The sequence below is a fragment of the Pecten maximus genome, chromosome 15, assembly GCF_902652985.1.
Source record: "Pecten maximus chromosome 15, xPecMax1.1, whole genome shotgun sequence".
In the NCBI taxonomy this organism is placed as follows: Eukaryota; Metazoa; Mollusca; class Bivalvia; order Pectinida; family Pectinidae; genus Pecten; species Pecten maximus.
This window is the reverse complement of record NC_047029.1, coordinates 1570926-1586273: the sequence shown is the minus strand read 5'-3', so window position 1 is coordinate 1586273 and position 15348 is coordinate 1570926. Positions and strand designations below refer to the sequence as shown.

The window sequence follows — 15348 nt, the reverse complement described above, 5'->3', positions numbered from 1 at the left end:
CAAATGAAAATGGAGGCAGCCATTTTTTAGCTCACCTGGACCGAAGGTCCGGTGAGCTTATGCCATGGTGCAGCGTCCGTCGTCCGGCGTCCGGCGTCCGGCGTCCGTCCGTCAACATTTGCTTCAAATCGCTACTAGTCATAAAGTTCTTATTGGATTTTGACCAAATTTGGTCAGAAACATCCTTGGCAGAAGGGGATCAGATTTTGCGTAAATGGTGACTCTGACCCCCAAGGGGCCTGAGGGGCGGGGCCCAATAGGGGAAATTGAGGCAATTCCTTTAAATCGCTACTAGTCATAAAGTTATGAATGGATTTGAACCCAATTTAGTTAGAAACATCCTTTGGGGAAGGGGAACAGATTTTGCATAAATGGTGACTCTGACCCCCAAGGGGCCAAAGGGGCGGGGCCTAATGGGGAAATAGAGGTAATTCCTTCAAATCGCTACTAGTCATAAAGTTATGAATGGATTTGAACCCAGTTTGGTCATAAACATCCTTTGGGGAAAGGGAACAGATTTTGCATAAATGGTGACTCTGACCCCCAAGGGGCCAAAGGGGCGGGGCCTAATGGGGAAATAGAGGTAATTCCTTCAAATCGCTACTAGTCATAAAGTTATGAATGGATTTGAACCCAATTTGGTCAGAAACATCCTTCGGGGAAGGGGATCAGATTTTGCATAAATGGTGACTCTGACCCCAAAGGGGCCTGAGGGGCAGGGCCCAATAGGGGAAATTAGGGCAATTCCTTTAAATCGCTACTAGTCATAAAGTTATGAATGGATTTGAACCCAATTTGGTCAGAAACATCCTTTGGGGAAGGGGAACAGATTTTGCATAAATGGTGACTCTGACCCCCAAGGGGCCAAAGGGGCGGGGCCTAATGGGGAAATAGAGGTAATTCCTTCAAATCGCTACTAGTCATAAAGTTATGAATGGATTTGAACCCAATTTGGTCAGAAACATCCTTTGGGGAAGGGAAAACGGATTTTGCATAAATGGTTACTCTGACCCCAAGGGGCCAAAGGGGCGGGGCCTAATGGGGAAATAGAGGTAATTCCTTCAAATCGCTAATAGTCATAAAGTTATGAATGGATTTGAACCCAATTTGGTCAGAAACATCCTTTGGGGAAGGGGAACAGATTTTGCATAAATGGTGACTCTGACCCCCAAGGGGCCAAAGGGGCAGGGCCTAATGGGGAAATAGAGGTAATTCCTTCAAATCGCTACTAGTCATAAAGTTATGAATGGATTTGAACCCAATTTGGTCAGAAACATCCTTAGGAGGAAGGGGAACAGATTTTGCATAAATGGTGACTCTGACCCCCAAGTGGCCTGAGGGGCGGGGCCCAATAGGGGAAATTGAGGCAATTCCTTTAAATCGCTACTAGTCATAAAGTTATGAATGGATTTGAGCCCAATTTGGTCAGAAACATCCTTTGGGGATGGGGAATAGATTTTGCATAAATGGTGACTCTGACCCCCCAGGGGCCAAAGGGGCGGGGCCTAATGGGGAAATAGAGGTAATTCCTTCAAATCGCTACTTGTCATTAAGTTATGAATGGATTTGAACCCAATTTAGTCAGAAGCATTCTTGGGGGAAGGGGAATAGATTTTGCATAAATGGTGACTCTGACCCCCAAGGGGCCTGAGGGGCGGGGCCCAATATGGGAAATTGAGGCAATTCCTTAAAATCGCTACTTGTCATAAAGTTATGAATGGATTTGAACCCAATTTGGTCAGAAACATCCTTCAGGGAAGGGGAACAGATTTTGCATAAATGGTGACTCTGACCCCCAAGGGGCCAAAGGGGCGGGGCCTAATGGGGAAATAGAGGTAATTCCTTCAAATCGCTACTAGTCATAAAGTTATGAATGGATTTCAACCCAATTTGGTCAGAAACATTCTTGGGGGAAGGGAAACAGATTTTGCATAAATGGTGACTCTGACCCCCAAGGGGCCTGAGGGGCGGGGCCGAATAGGGGAAATTGAGGCAATTCCTTTAAATCGCTACTAGTCATAATGTTATGAATGGATTTAAACCCAAATTGGTCAGAAACATTCTTATGTGAAGGGGAACAGATTTTGCATAAATGGTGACTCTGACCCCCGAGGAGCCAAAGGGGCGGGTCCCAATAGGGGAAATAGAAGTAATTCCTTTAAATCGCTACTAGTCATAAAGTTATGAATGGATTTGAACCCAATTTGGTCAGAAACATTCTTGGGGGATGGGGAACAGATTTTGCATAAATGGTGACTCTGACCCCCAAGGGGCCTGAGGGGCGGGGCCCAATATGGGAAATTGAGGCAATTCCTTAAAATCGCTACTTGTCATAAAGTTATGAATGGATTTCAACCCAATTTGGTCAGAAACATCCTTCAGGGAAGGGGAACAGATTTTGGATAAATGGTTACTCTGACCCCCAAGGGGCCAAAGGGGCAGGGCCTAATGGGGAAATAGAGGTAATTCCTTCAAATCGCTACTAGTCATAAAGTTATGAATGGATTTCAACCCAATTTGGTCAGAAACATTCTTGGGGGAAGGGGAACAGATTTTGCATAAATGATGACTCTGACTCCCAAAGGACCAAAGGGGCGGGGCCTAATGGGGAAACAGAGGTAATTCCTTTAAATCGCAACTAGTCATACAGTTATGAATGGTTTTTAACACAATTTAGTAAGAAATATTCTTTGGGAAAGGGGAACAGATTTTGCATAAATGATGACTCTGACTCCCAAAGGAACGAAGGGGCGGGGCCTAATGGGGAAACAGAGGTAATATCTTTAAATCGCTACTAGTCATAAAGTTATGAAAGGATTTAAACCCAATTTGGTCAAAAACATCATTCGGGGAAGGGGAACAGATTTTGCATAAATGATGACTCTGACTCCCAAAGGACCGAAGGGGCGGGGCCTAATGGGGAAACAGAGGTAATATCTTTAAATCGCTACTAGTCATAAAGTTATGAATGGATTTGAACCCAATTTAATAAGAAACATCCTTTGGGGAAGGGGAACAGATTTTGCATAAATGGTGACTCTGACCCCCGAGGGGCAAAAGGGGTGGGGCCCCATATGGGAAATAGAGGTAATTCCTTTAAATCACTACTAGTCATAAATTTATGAATGGATTTGAACCCAATTTAATAAGAAACATCCTTTGGGGAAGGGGAACAGATTTTGCATAAATGGTGACTCTGACCCCCATAAAGTTATAAATGCATGTTGTAAACTCAGAGAGTCTGGACTTCATTATTTCTTTAAAGCAGTTGGGATACCCACGCTATAACCAAATATAGCATTGTTTGAGGTTAACAAACAAAAGGAATTGATCATGAACATTATTTTGACATTTGGTCAAATCCAACCAGGTGAGCGATACAGGCCCCATGGGCCTCTTGTTTAATTTGAACTTGAATGACATGTTTTCCGTTGACTTTTCTTCTGTCAATGGTAAATTGCTACATGTATTGATCATATATTCCGACTGATTTGTGTTGCATTAAGAAAGAATTTAACAATGGTCAATTGTTTAAATGTTCTTCTCAGATAGTGCTATAGTAATTATATAAATTATATTGGTACACGATTAAGACAATTCTTTATGGTATACAGTAAAACCAACTTATTTTCGAATGCAATTAATTTTCACAGATTTTACAGGCAATTAAAATTCGCAAAAATTAATCGCTGTGAAATAGTTCTAATCAAGGGTACAGTAATTAAGCCTCAAAATCACAAAATTTAACTGCTGAGGAAAAGACTTTAGGCATAAAATCCGACATTAAATTGGTTTACCGTATGTATTGTACTACTTCAAATATAACTTTTTAGATTGCCGTTTGTCTAATAAATCTTTCAGTCCATCTAATCAATTCTTCAATCCATACTTAACTTTCTCTATATAGAATGTCGGTTCCTCCTGATCCTAGTTGTACAGCATATATATATATATAGTCTGTCAGTTTGTCTTTGGATATAAAAACTATGACCTCCAGACTGCCTAATCTTTTATTTCAGGGCCAGAGTTGTCATGACACAGCATATTATTTCTCATATAGAACTACACTGCCATCCATAAAAAATGATATACTTTTAAAAAAATGTTTTGAAATTCAGTAGATATCATTATTAGCTCACCTGCCCTAAGGAGCTTATGCCGTGGTGCGGCGTCCGGCCGGCCGGCCGTCCAGCCGGCCGTCCAGCGTCAACTTTTCATTTAAACAACTTCTTCTCAATAACCAAGAGGCCCAGGGACTTGATATTGGACCTGTAGCATGCTGGGGTGAAGGACTACCAAGTTTGTTCAAGTAAATGACCTTGACCTCCATTCAAGGTCACATGGGTCAAATAGGCTATAATCTTCAACAACTTCTTCCCAATAACCAAGAGGCCCAGGGACTTGATATTGGGCCTCTAGCATGCTGGGGTTAAGGGCTACAGAGTTTGTGCAAATAAATGACCTTGACCTTCAATCAAGGTCACATGGGTCAAAAAGGCTATAATCTTCAAACGACTTCTTCTCAATAACCAAGAGGCCCAGGGACTTGATATTGGGCCTGTAGCATGCTGGGATGAACTTCCAGGGCTACCAAGTTTGTTCAAATAAAAGACCTTGACCTTTAATCAAGGTCACATGGGTCAAAAAGGCTATAATCTTCCAACGACTTCTTCTCAATAACCAAGAGGCCCAGGGACTTGATATTGGGCCTGTAGTAGCATGCTGGGGTGAAGGGCTACCAAGTTTGTTCAAATAAATGACCTTGACCTCCATTCAATGTATCTAGCTATAATCTCAGGAACTGCTGATGCGATCCTCACCAAACTGTCTTTCTGGGCGTCAAGTGGCAGTGGGGGCATTTATGTCTTACATATATTTTCTAGTTAAATTGTCTGTTAATTAACTTCTTACGGAAATGCTGTTAGTCTATCAGTTAAACAATTTAGTTATTGATGATTTCATAAATCCTCAAAATGCAACATTTTTGCAATATTGTCTTAGAAATGTTGTTAAATTGACAACATATATATACTTTCACAGAATGACATAGTTTTTTGAAGGGTAATTCACAGTTTTACTTAATGGTGTATCATGGTGTACCCACCCCCACCACCCGAAAATTCATCAGAATATACTAGGTTATTTTCATGAAAATTTTCCTTTGTCATTGACAAATTGATAATCTTCAAGGAATTACAAAGTTATAGTCTCTAATTAATTCACTTACAATATTTCAACAAGTCAATAAAGTGTGGAATTTTTTTTGTTTTTTTTTGGGGGGGGGGGGGGGGGGGGGGGGATGGCAGTACTATAGTGTATAGTACGTGTCTGTAAACAGTTTTCTATTCAAGGTGTCCATCATGAACTTTAGCTGATATTACGACCATTATGGGTACTGTAAACACAGAGTCTCTCACAAGGGGGGAAATTTAAGCTAAAAATAAGTGAAAGCCATTCGGCTACAAAGATGTCACCAATGGACATTATTTTGTGATGTACGTGTCTTGTATTTGTGGAACAGGTGCAAAAGAAAAATTTGTGGAAGTTAAAACCCCCTAACGTATATCTCACCTATTAAAATCTTGAAATTAAACCCTCAGGGAACTAACCAAATTTACAGTACCGCTGGTTTCAATCTTGGATTAAGGATCGGATTGAATTTCAATCTTTGATTGAGGATCGTATTTTGTTTAAATCTTTGATTGAGGATCAAATTTTGTTTCATTCTTTGATTCAGGATCATGTTTCATTTTAATCTTTGATTCAGGATCATATTTTGTTTCAATCTTTGATTCAGGATGGTAGGCCTATTTTGTTTCAATATAGGATTCAGGATTGTATTTTGTTTTCTTGCTATCAATCTGTCTGTAGGTATTAATTGGGCACAGACCCGTCACAATTAGTTTGTACACCTACATGTTATAATGATATATAACTCAGCCTTAACTATCAACTTATAATAATAATGTAAAAACAATGTGAATTATTTTTCAGGTAAGGAACTGTATGTGTGTGAGACAGCCTGGGAGGACTTTGAAACCATTCTCAACACTCTCGGAGGGCCGGAGGAGAAGAAAAGAGCTCAGTTACTGCTTAACAGAGTCAAGGTCATACCTGACCAGCCATCAAAACGTGCACAAAACCTTCCTGATACTGGGAAAATACGACAACGAACCAAGGTAAGGAAACATGTACAAAACCTTCCTGATACTGGGAAAATACGGAAACAAACCAAGGTAAGGAAACATGTACAAAACCTTCCTGATACTGGGAAAATACGACAACGAACCAAGGTAAGGAAACATGTACAAAACCTTCCTGATACTGGGAAAATACGGAAACAAACCAAGGTAAGGAAACATGTACAAAACCTTCCTGATACTGGGAAAATACGGAAACAAACCAAGGTAAGGAAACATGTACAAAACCTTCCTGATACTGGGAAAATACAGCAACGAACCAAGGTAAGGAAACATGTACAAAACCTTCCTGATACTGGAAAAATATGGCAACGAACCAAGGTAAGGAAACATGTACAAAACCTTCCTGATACTGGAAAAATACGACAACGAACCAAGGTAAGGAAACATGTACAAAACCTTCCTGATACTGGGAAAATACGGAAACAAACCAAGGTAAGGAAACATGTACAAAACCTTCCTGATACTGGGAAAATACGGAAACAAACCAAGGTAAGGAAACATGTACAAAACCTTCCTGATACTGGGAAAATACGGAAACAAACCAAGGTAAGGAAACATGTACAAAACCTTCCTGATACTGGGAAAATACAGCAACGAACCAAGGTAAGGAAACATGTACAAAACCTTCCTGATACTGGGAAAATACGGCAACGAACCAAGGTAAGGAAACATGTACAAAACCTTCCTGATACTGGGAAAATACGGCAACGAACCAAGGTAAGGAAACATGTACAAAACCTTCCTGATACTGGGAAAATACAGCAACGAACCAAGGTAAGGAAACATGTACAAAACCTCCCTGATACTGGGAAAATATGGAAACAAACCAAGGTAAGGAAACATGTACAAAACCTTCCTGATACTGGGAAAATACGGAAACAAACCAAGGTAAGGAAACATGTACAAAACCTTCCTGATACTGGGAAAATACAGCAACGAACCAAGGTAAGGAAACATGTACAAAACCTTCCTGATACTGGGAAAATACGGAAACAAACCAAGGTAAGGAAACATGTACAAAACCTTCCTGATACTGGGAAAATACGGCAACGAACCAAGGTAAGGAAACATGTACAAAACCTTCCTGATACTGGGAAAATACGGAAACAAACCAAGGTAAGGAAACATGTACAAAACCTTCCTGATACTGGGAAAATACGGCAACGAACCAAGGTAAGGAAACATGTACAAAACCTTCCTGATACTGGGAAAATACGGAAACAAACCAAGGTAAGGAAACATGTACAAAACCTTCCTGATACTGGGAAAATACGGCAACGAACCAAGGTAAGGAAACATGTACAAAACCTTCCTGATACTGGGAAAATACGGAAACAAACCAAGGTAAGGAAACATGTACAAGGGATTCTTGATAATGTATGTACAGAAATGGGCACCAAGATCACTTTATGATCTCTTGTACTCCGAGAGGAGGTTCTGAAACCTCATGAAAACCAACTCTTCTCTGTCGCTAATGTTTTTTTTTTTAAATACAGCAAATAAGGTAGTTTATTGTCTTAAAATGTCACGAGCAACCTACATCTTCATCAGTAAAAAATTGGAAGTAGTCCCATTGTTTTCAGGTTTATAAATGCATAGCTTTGAAAAAGAAAATAGGGTTCTATAGTACGTATGCACTATGGCTTCCAACAGCAATCAAATTATGATCGACGTTTCAGATAAACAAAACATTCACATGAGGCTTCGTCAATCTGATTCACTCAAAAGCTTCCATTTCAGTTGAAAAGTGAATTCTTAGATCTGAATCTCCAAGGAGTTTGTTATTTGCTTTATTTTATTTTTAGGTCACCTGAGACAAAGTCTCAAGTGACCTATTTTAATCCCCTTTTGTCCGTCGTCGTGCGTCGTCTGTCGTCCGTCGTGCGTCGTGCGTCCGTAAACAATTTACATTTTCGACTTCTTCTCCAAAACCCCTAAACCAAATTCCATGAAATTTGGCAGGAAACTTCTATGGCTAAAGGTCAACCAAAATTGTAAATTATATGGTCCCCACCCCCCAGGGGCCTGAGGGGCGGGGCTAAAAAGGGTCAAATTGACTAAAACTTCAAAAATCTTCTTCTCTACTCTCAGATATGGTGGAATCAAACACTCTTCATAGATGGAAGGGTCTTAAGGTGCTTTACCAAAATTGTAAATTTCATGACCCAGGGGTCTCACATTTGCCCCTGGGGAGGGGGTAAACTTTACAATAGTTTATATAGGGAAATCACATTTTTGACTTTTATTTGTTTTATTTCTATTGGAATTCATTCTAATTTGGTAAACATTGTCAGCATGGGATGACAGTTTGATGGCATGCACATGTTGGCCCTGACTGACCCCCAGGGGCTGATGGGCGGGGCTAAAAAGGGCCAAATTGACTGAAATTTTCAAAAATTTTCTTCTCAAGACCAAAATAAGGTGGAATCAAATATTCTTTTTAGTTAGAAGGGTCTTAAGGTGCTTTACTAAAATTGTGAATTTCATGACCCTGGGGTCTCAAGTTTGCCCCTGGGGAGGGGGTAAACTTTACTATAGTTTATATAGGGAAATCACATTTTTTACTATAATTTGTTTGAATTCTATTGGAATTCATTCTAACTTAGTTAACATTATCACCTTGTGAAGGCAGTGTGATGGTATACACATGTTGGCCCTGACTGACCCCAGGGGCTAATGGGCGGGGTTAAAAAGGGCCAAATTGACTGAAATTTAAAAAATCTTCTTCTCAAGACGGAAATAAGGTGGAATCAAATACTCTTTATAGTTGGAAGCATCTTAAAGTGCTTTACTAAACTTTTGAATTTCATGACCCTGGGGTCTCAAATTTGGCCCTGGGGAGGGGGTATACTTTACTATAGTTTATATAGGGAAATCACATTTTTGACTATAATATGTTTGATTTCTATTGGAATTCATTCTAATTTGGTTAACATTATCAGCTTGGGATGGCAGTTTGAGGGTATGCACATGTTGGCCCTGACTGACCCCTAGGGGCTGATGGGCAGGGCTAAAAAGGGTCAAATTGACTGAAATTTCAAAAATCTTCTTTTCAGACTGAAATAAGATAGAATCAAATACTATTTATAGATGGAGGGATCTTAGGTGCTTTACTAAAATTGTGAATTTCATGACCCTGGGGTCACACATTTACCCCTGGGGAGGGGGTAAATTTTACTATAGTTTATATAGGGAAATCACATTTTTGACTGATTTGTTTGATTTTTATTGGAATTCATTCTAACTTGATTAACATTTTCAGCATTGGATGAAAGTTTGATAATATGCACATGTTGTTCCTGACTGACCCCTAGGGGCTTATGGGCGGGCCAAAAATGGTCAATTAAATTAACTGAAATATTTCAAATATCAGGTGACCGTTAAGGCCCATGGGCCTCTTGTTTTATTTTTTTGCTTTGTTTTAAGTTGAAGAAATATAGCCCAAGGCTACACACAATGAAATTTGAAATAACTGCATCTAATGTGTGATGGAATTACTGGTGTCTGTTCACATTCTGTCGAAGCCTTTAAAAACAACTAAGCAGTTACATGAAACCAATTTGTTAATATTGCATTTGCTAGACCATCTCTTGGGGGTGATAACTATGATTACAGGTAATTGAGAGGTTTGTGGTTTGCTGTATGATGAAGATAAGGACATTGTGCTGAAGGCCCAAAATAGTTCATGAGGCTGATGTGATGAAAATGTAGTACATACTTTAAATATGCAAGCAGAATTGCAGTCATGGCTGATTTTTGTGTCGCCTTTGAAAAAGGTATATAGGTATTACTTTTCGGCGGCGTCGGCGGCGTCGGCGGCGTCGGCGTCGGCCGGAAAATGGTTTTCGTGCGATAACTTTAGTAGTTTAGAACGGATTAATTCGAAACTTCATGGGAAGGTTCATTACCATGATAGCTCGGACAAGTTCGATAATCAAAATTATTCGCACCTTTTTAAAAGAGTTATAGCCCTTTAATTTTTGCGAAAATGGTTTCCACTCAATAACTTGAATAATTATTACAGGATTAATTTGAAACTTCATGGGAAGGTTCGTTACCATAATACTGTGGACAAGTTCGTTAACCAAATTTATTCGCACCATTTTAAAAGAGTTATGGCCCTTTAATTTTTTTTGCGAAAATGGTTTCCACTCAATAACTTGAATAATTATTACTGGATTAATTTTTTTTATTCAAGTCCTAATTTTAAAGAGTTATGACCCTTTAATTATTCGCATACACAGGCGACACCTCCACTTCCGTGGAATTCTTGTTTTAATAATCAATAGTTATATACCATATCTGATGGGATATTTAAGCAATGAACAGTGGTTTTAATGTTGTTATCGTCGATATGGCAGCAAGATGTATGGTGGGCAAATGGCATGGGACATTTGCCCACCATACATCTTGCTGCCATATCAACTATATTTATTATATTTACATAATGTCTGACCATTTTCGTCAACTTTGAAAAAAACTAAACCAACATAAAAAAAATCCCGCCTTTTTTAATGTCACATGACCCACTGGGTGTTATAGCCTGAGGCACTGGGTGTTATAGGCGTATGGTGGCAACTGCCTCTTAGTATTGTGTCAATGGGGAAATGCGGAGCAAATGTAAATATATAATGCATCAGGGTCAGGTTAGCTTGCAGCAATACAACTTGTACTCCTTGCTTGTATAACATACTGTAAACGTACATATTTTAGCGGTAATTTTATTTTAGCGCTTTTCGCGCTGGAAGCCTTGCGCTAAATTATGATTGCGCTAATTACTTTTTGTACGTTCTATTTCTATAGAAAGTTCTGTGGATACGCTAATTCATCATTGCGCTAACTGGCTAAAATCTGCAAATGCGCTAAAATTTGATTGCGCTAAAATAAGTACGTTTACAGTATATACTCACAATTACAATCTTCTATTAGTCTTAGCTTGTTGTAGCTACACTGCAGTGTTAACATATTTGCTATCTATCAAACTTTCTGTAAGTCTTAATTAGCTTGGTAACTCCGACTTTTATATTACAGTGTTAACTTGCTACACATATTTATCAAACTTTCTGTAAGGCTATAGCCGTGAGCTATCAAACGTCTATATTGCAGTGTTAACTTACTATCTATAAACTTTCTGTAAGACTAACTGTTACGAGGGATGTTTAATATGTTGTGAGCCTTGTATTGAAGGAGGTACTCAAGGATGTTCTTTTTAAGTCCTACTATTCTCTGACTTTATAGGGCCGTGTACCCAAGGACTGGTCTTATTTGGTTAGTTTATATCGACGAGGTAGCACTCTACAGTAAACATGACAAGCGGCTTTTGCAAAATTGACAAAATCAGTGAAAGAGCAGTGATCCAATATTTGTATAAAAAAGGTTTAACACCTAAAGATATCTATAATGATATGGTAGCAACACTAGGGAAAGATGCCCTTCATATGCTACAGTGAAAAGGTGGGTGACAGAATTTAAGCGCGGCCGATAGAGCTTTGATGATGACTCCGTCCTGGAGTACATTCCATTTCGACCGAGGACCTTGCAATGAGAAAGCTTTCGGCCCGATGGGTACCAAGACTTCTGACAGTTGATCAGAAAACACACCAGGCGCACATTATCGTGTGCTAATCTTAATATTTTTCAGGAAGATCCTGCCAACTTTCTTAAGATTTGTCACTATGGATGAAACATGGGTTCATCATTTTAACCCAGAGGCCAAACAACAATCGAAACAATGGAGACACCCTAGCTCTCCATGAAGTCCGCCAATGAAGGCAAATACTGTTCTATCAGCTGGGAATGTTATCTGGGATGCAGATGGTATTCTGCTGATAGATTATCTCCAAAAGGGACAAACAATCAATTATCTCCAAAAGGGACAAACAACCAATGGCACTATGCTTCACTTCGGAGGCAGTAACGGAAAAATATAAAACTTGCTAGTTATCAATAATCCGTAAGTGTTAACTTGCTAGTTATCAATAATCCGTAAGTGTTAACTTGCTAGTTATCAATAATCCGTAAGTGTTAACTTGCTAATTATCAATAATCCGTAAGTGTTAACTTGCTAGTTATCAATAATCCGTAAGTGTTAACTTGCTAGTTATCAATAATCTGTAAGTGTTAACTTGCTAGTTTTCAAACTTCTGTGAGGGTTTTTGTGAATCAAAATAATGTTTTCTCAATTCTTGCCAATCATGCACAATTTTCACAGTTGCCTTGGGGATTTCTTTTCCCGGTAAAGGTTGAAACTTATGGTCGTTGTACTAAAAATACAAAACTAAGTTACTTCCCATTGTCTAAGTTTCTATTAGCTCATTCATAATTCAAATTCGTTTGAGACAGAACGTCCTCTTTTGAACTGAGTATCTCAAATTGCTTTTCATGTCAAATGGTAGTTATAATAGTCACATTCTGTAAATAGAAAGTCTGCAAATACTGTGTAAAGAATGGATCCTTATACAGCATTGTGTAACATAAGGAAACACTAGGCATAAGGGTTGAAAACATCTTGTATACAGAGATTTCTGTGACCTTTAATTGACATGGCAATACACTTGGCATCTCTTATATGAAAGGGTGATTTGAGAATGTGTTGGACACCTCTTATGGGGCAATATGGGTGATTTGAGAATGTGTTGGACACCTCTCATGGGGCAATATGGGTGATTTGAGAATGTGTTGGACACCTCTTATGGAGCAATATGGATGATTTGAGAAGGTGTTGGACACATACCTCTTATGGGGCAATATGGGTGATTTGAGAAGGTGTTGGACACATACCTCTTATGGGGCAATATGGGTGATTTGAGAAGGTGTTGGACACCTTTCATTGGGTGATATGGTTGATTGGAGAAGACTGCATCATGCTGGACACCTCTCATTGGATGGTATGGGTGATTTGATGAGGTATTGGACACCTCTCATTGAGCCATATGGGTGATTCGATAAGGTGCTAGACGCTTTCTGTATGCTTGTTTAGGATGGTTGAGTCTGCAGTGTTCTAACGTCATCCTGCAGGAAAAACAACCAAAGACGTCATTGCAAATGTCAGCATTGTATGTAGGCGACAGTGGTCTTGTTTACTGTGAAAACTGCTGTGTGTCATTAATGCCAGTTAACCAACCATAGAACAATGAAGGTGTTTATCCAAACTAATCAGTTCCAATACATTGACAGTCTCAGGATTAAAAACATTTATACCGAAGTTCGGGGTAACGTTTTTATAAACACATTTAACGTCCTACAGAATGTTTTTAAAATCTGAAAGTGGGGGGGATCATTTCAGATAAAGTTGGATAAAATGTTAATGTATAGGTGTGGGAGTTTGGGGATCATTTCAGATACAGTTGGATAAAATGTTAATGTATAGGTGTGGGAGTTTGGGGATCATTTCAGATTATGTCTAAAGCGTAGGTATTCAATGTGTGTGTTCCTAATGTGACAAGACCTTTCCATTTGTACTTACATTTGCAGACCTGCCGACCTTGACCATGACCTTTATAAACTTGATTCTTAATTTCAAACCACTTGGGGAGCTGTATATATTGTCCTCTGAGAATTCTTGTTTTTTTTTTTTTTTAGATAACTTAACACTTTGTCATATTTTGCCTAAAAAAATTACCTAAAATAATGAGAATGTAGTAAACAGAATTTCACAAAGAAAACCCACAAGGTTGACATGTGACACCATACCTTCTCACATCTGGGCCCAGTTGTTCAAAAGGTGATTAGGCTAATCACATTTTAACAACATTTTTCAAATGCTGATGTAATAAGTTCTGGTAAAGCTAACTTGACAAAACTTTATAAATTCTGTAATTCTTAATTCTCTTCCAACTGACACAATTAAAAGATGATATACTCACAGGTTTTGCAACAAATGAGAAATGAAATTTTCACTAATCAAGTGATTAAACTAATCACCTTTTGAACAACTGGGCCCTGATGGCAGAATCAAGCCCAGCTGCCTTAGGTGAAAGGCATATGTGTTACCACTGTGCCACCCAACCACCCACATCACGATATGCCACTGAAATCCCTTTGAAATTTTACCACAATTTCTTGTTTTGCAGTGACACATTGTCTCCTGGTGCTGATGTAGTCAACTCATTGTCTTTGATGTTAGAGCTACGTAATTTTTTACACAGGATGTCAGACTTCCGAACAAAGGCATTGATTCTGAGTCTTACCCAATGATGTCTTATGTAGGATCTCTCGATGTTGTAAGTCAAATTGCGCTAAAGACCAGCGATAGATCATGGTGAAGTCTTGTGGTTTAGGATAATGGTTTTTGGTGCTTATACATTGATTTACAATACCTTGTCTGTAGTGATTATCTCCAGTAGATAGTTAACAATTGTAATTGATGGTATTGATGTGTGTCTACCCTCCAGACAGGCAGTTGATGTACAGGTTCTTTACTTATGTTTCTTGGATACTCATGTTACGCTGGAAATGCATTACATACATTTTAAAGCCTGTATGATTTGAAACCTTGTATTCCCTATGGGTGGGAAGCAGAATCTGGAACATGTATTTGATATGGCTCGTCTGGGCACTTGTCTCATGGAACTCATCATTCATTCTTACTCTTTCAGCATATTGCGTTTTTATAGATTTCCGTCAGTTTCCTTTTTCTGTAACTTCAATCCATTCTTGTTTGCTTATAGGTTTTTTGAGAAACATTTAATGCAGAGATCAGAAAATTCTGCGAGAGTTACCATAAAAACATGAAATTACTGATATTTTAAATGTAATAACAATAAAATAAAGAAAGAAATTAATTGAAGGTCAGGTCTAGTGGACCTTTTGTTTTTTAAGATACATCCCCTTTAATCACAGAAAAAAAATGTTTACATGATAATTCATGAATCATAACAGATTTAGTTCATATTCACAATAATATGACTGACTGAGAATTTGGATAATATAGCAACATCGTATCAGCATATGTGCATATTTATATAAGCATTGCTTATGGAACGTTTACAATGTAGACTGCATTTTTGCAACTGACATATGCTTATGGATAGATACCTTTTGGCTATATATTCTGGTGTAGGCTCTCTATCACGACAACACGCTGGTCATGCTTAATAAGCGGGGTCAGGGTTCTTCTTAAGAGTGCCATACTAGCTCAATGAAA

The 15348-nt window shown here is 38.8% G+C and overlaps 1 protein-coding gene across 1 annotated transcript in view; it reads left to right on the top strand.

The window, feature by feature from the left end:
• Positions 1 to 15348, top strand: part of LOC117343602 — a 178396-nt gene that overhangs the window by 99275 nt on the left and 63773 nt on the right. Inside the window, exon 5 of the mRNA XM_033906035.1 lies at positions 5995 to 6179. Within this exon, the coding sequence (XP_033761926.1) occupies positions 5995 to 6179 (185 nt within the window). The remainder of the gene's footprint in view (positions 1 to 5994; positions 6180 to 15348) is intronic.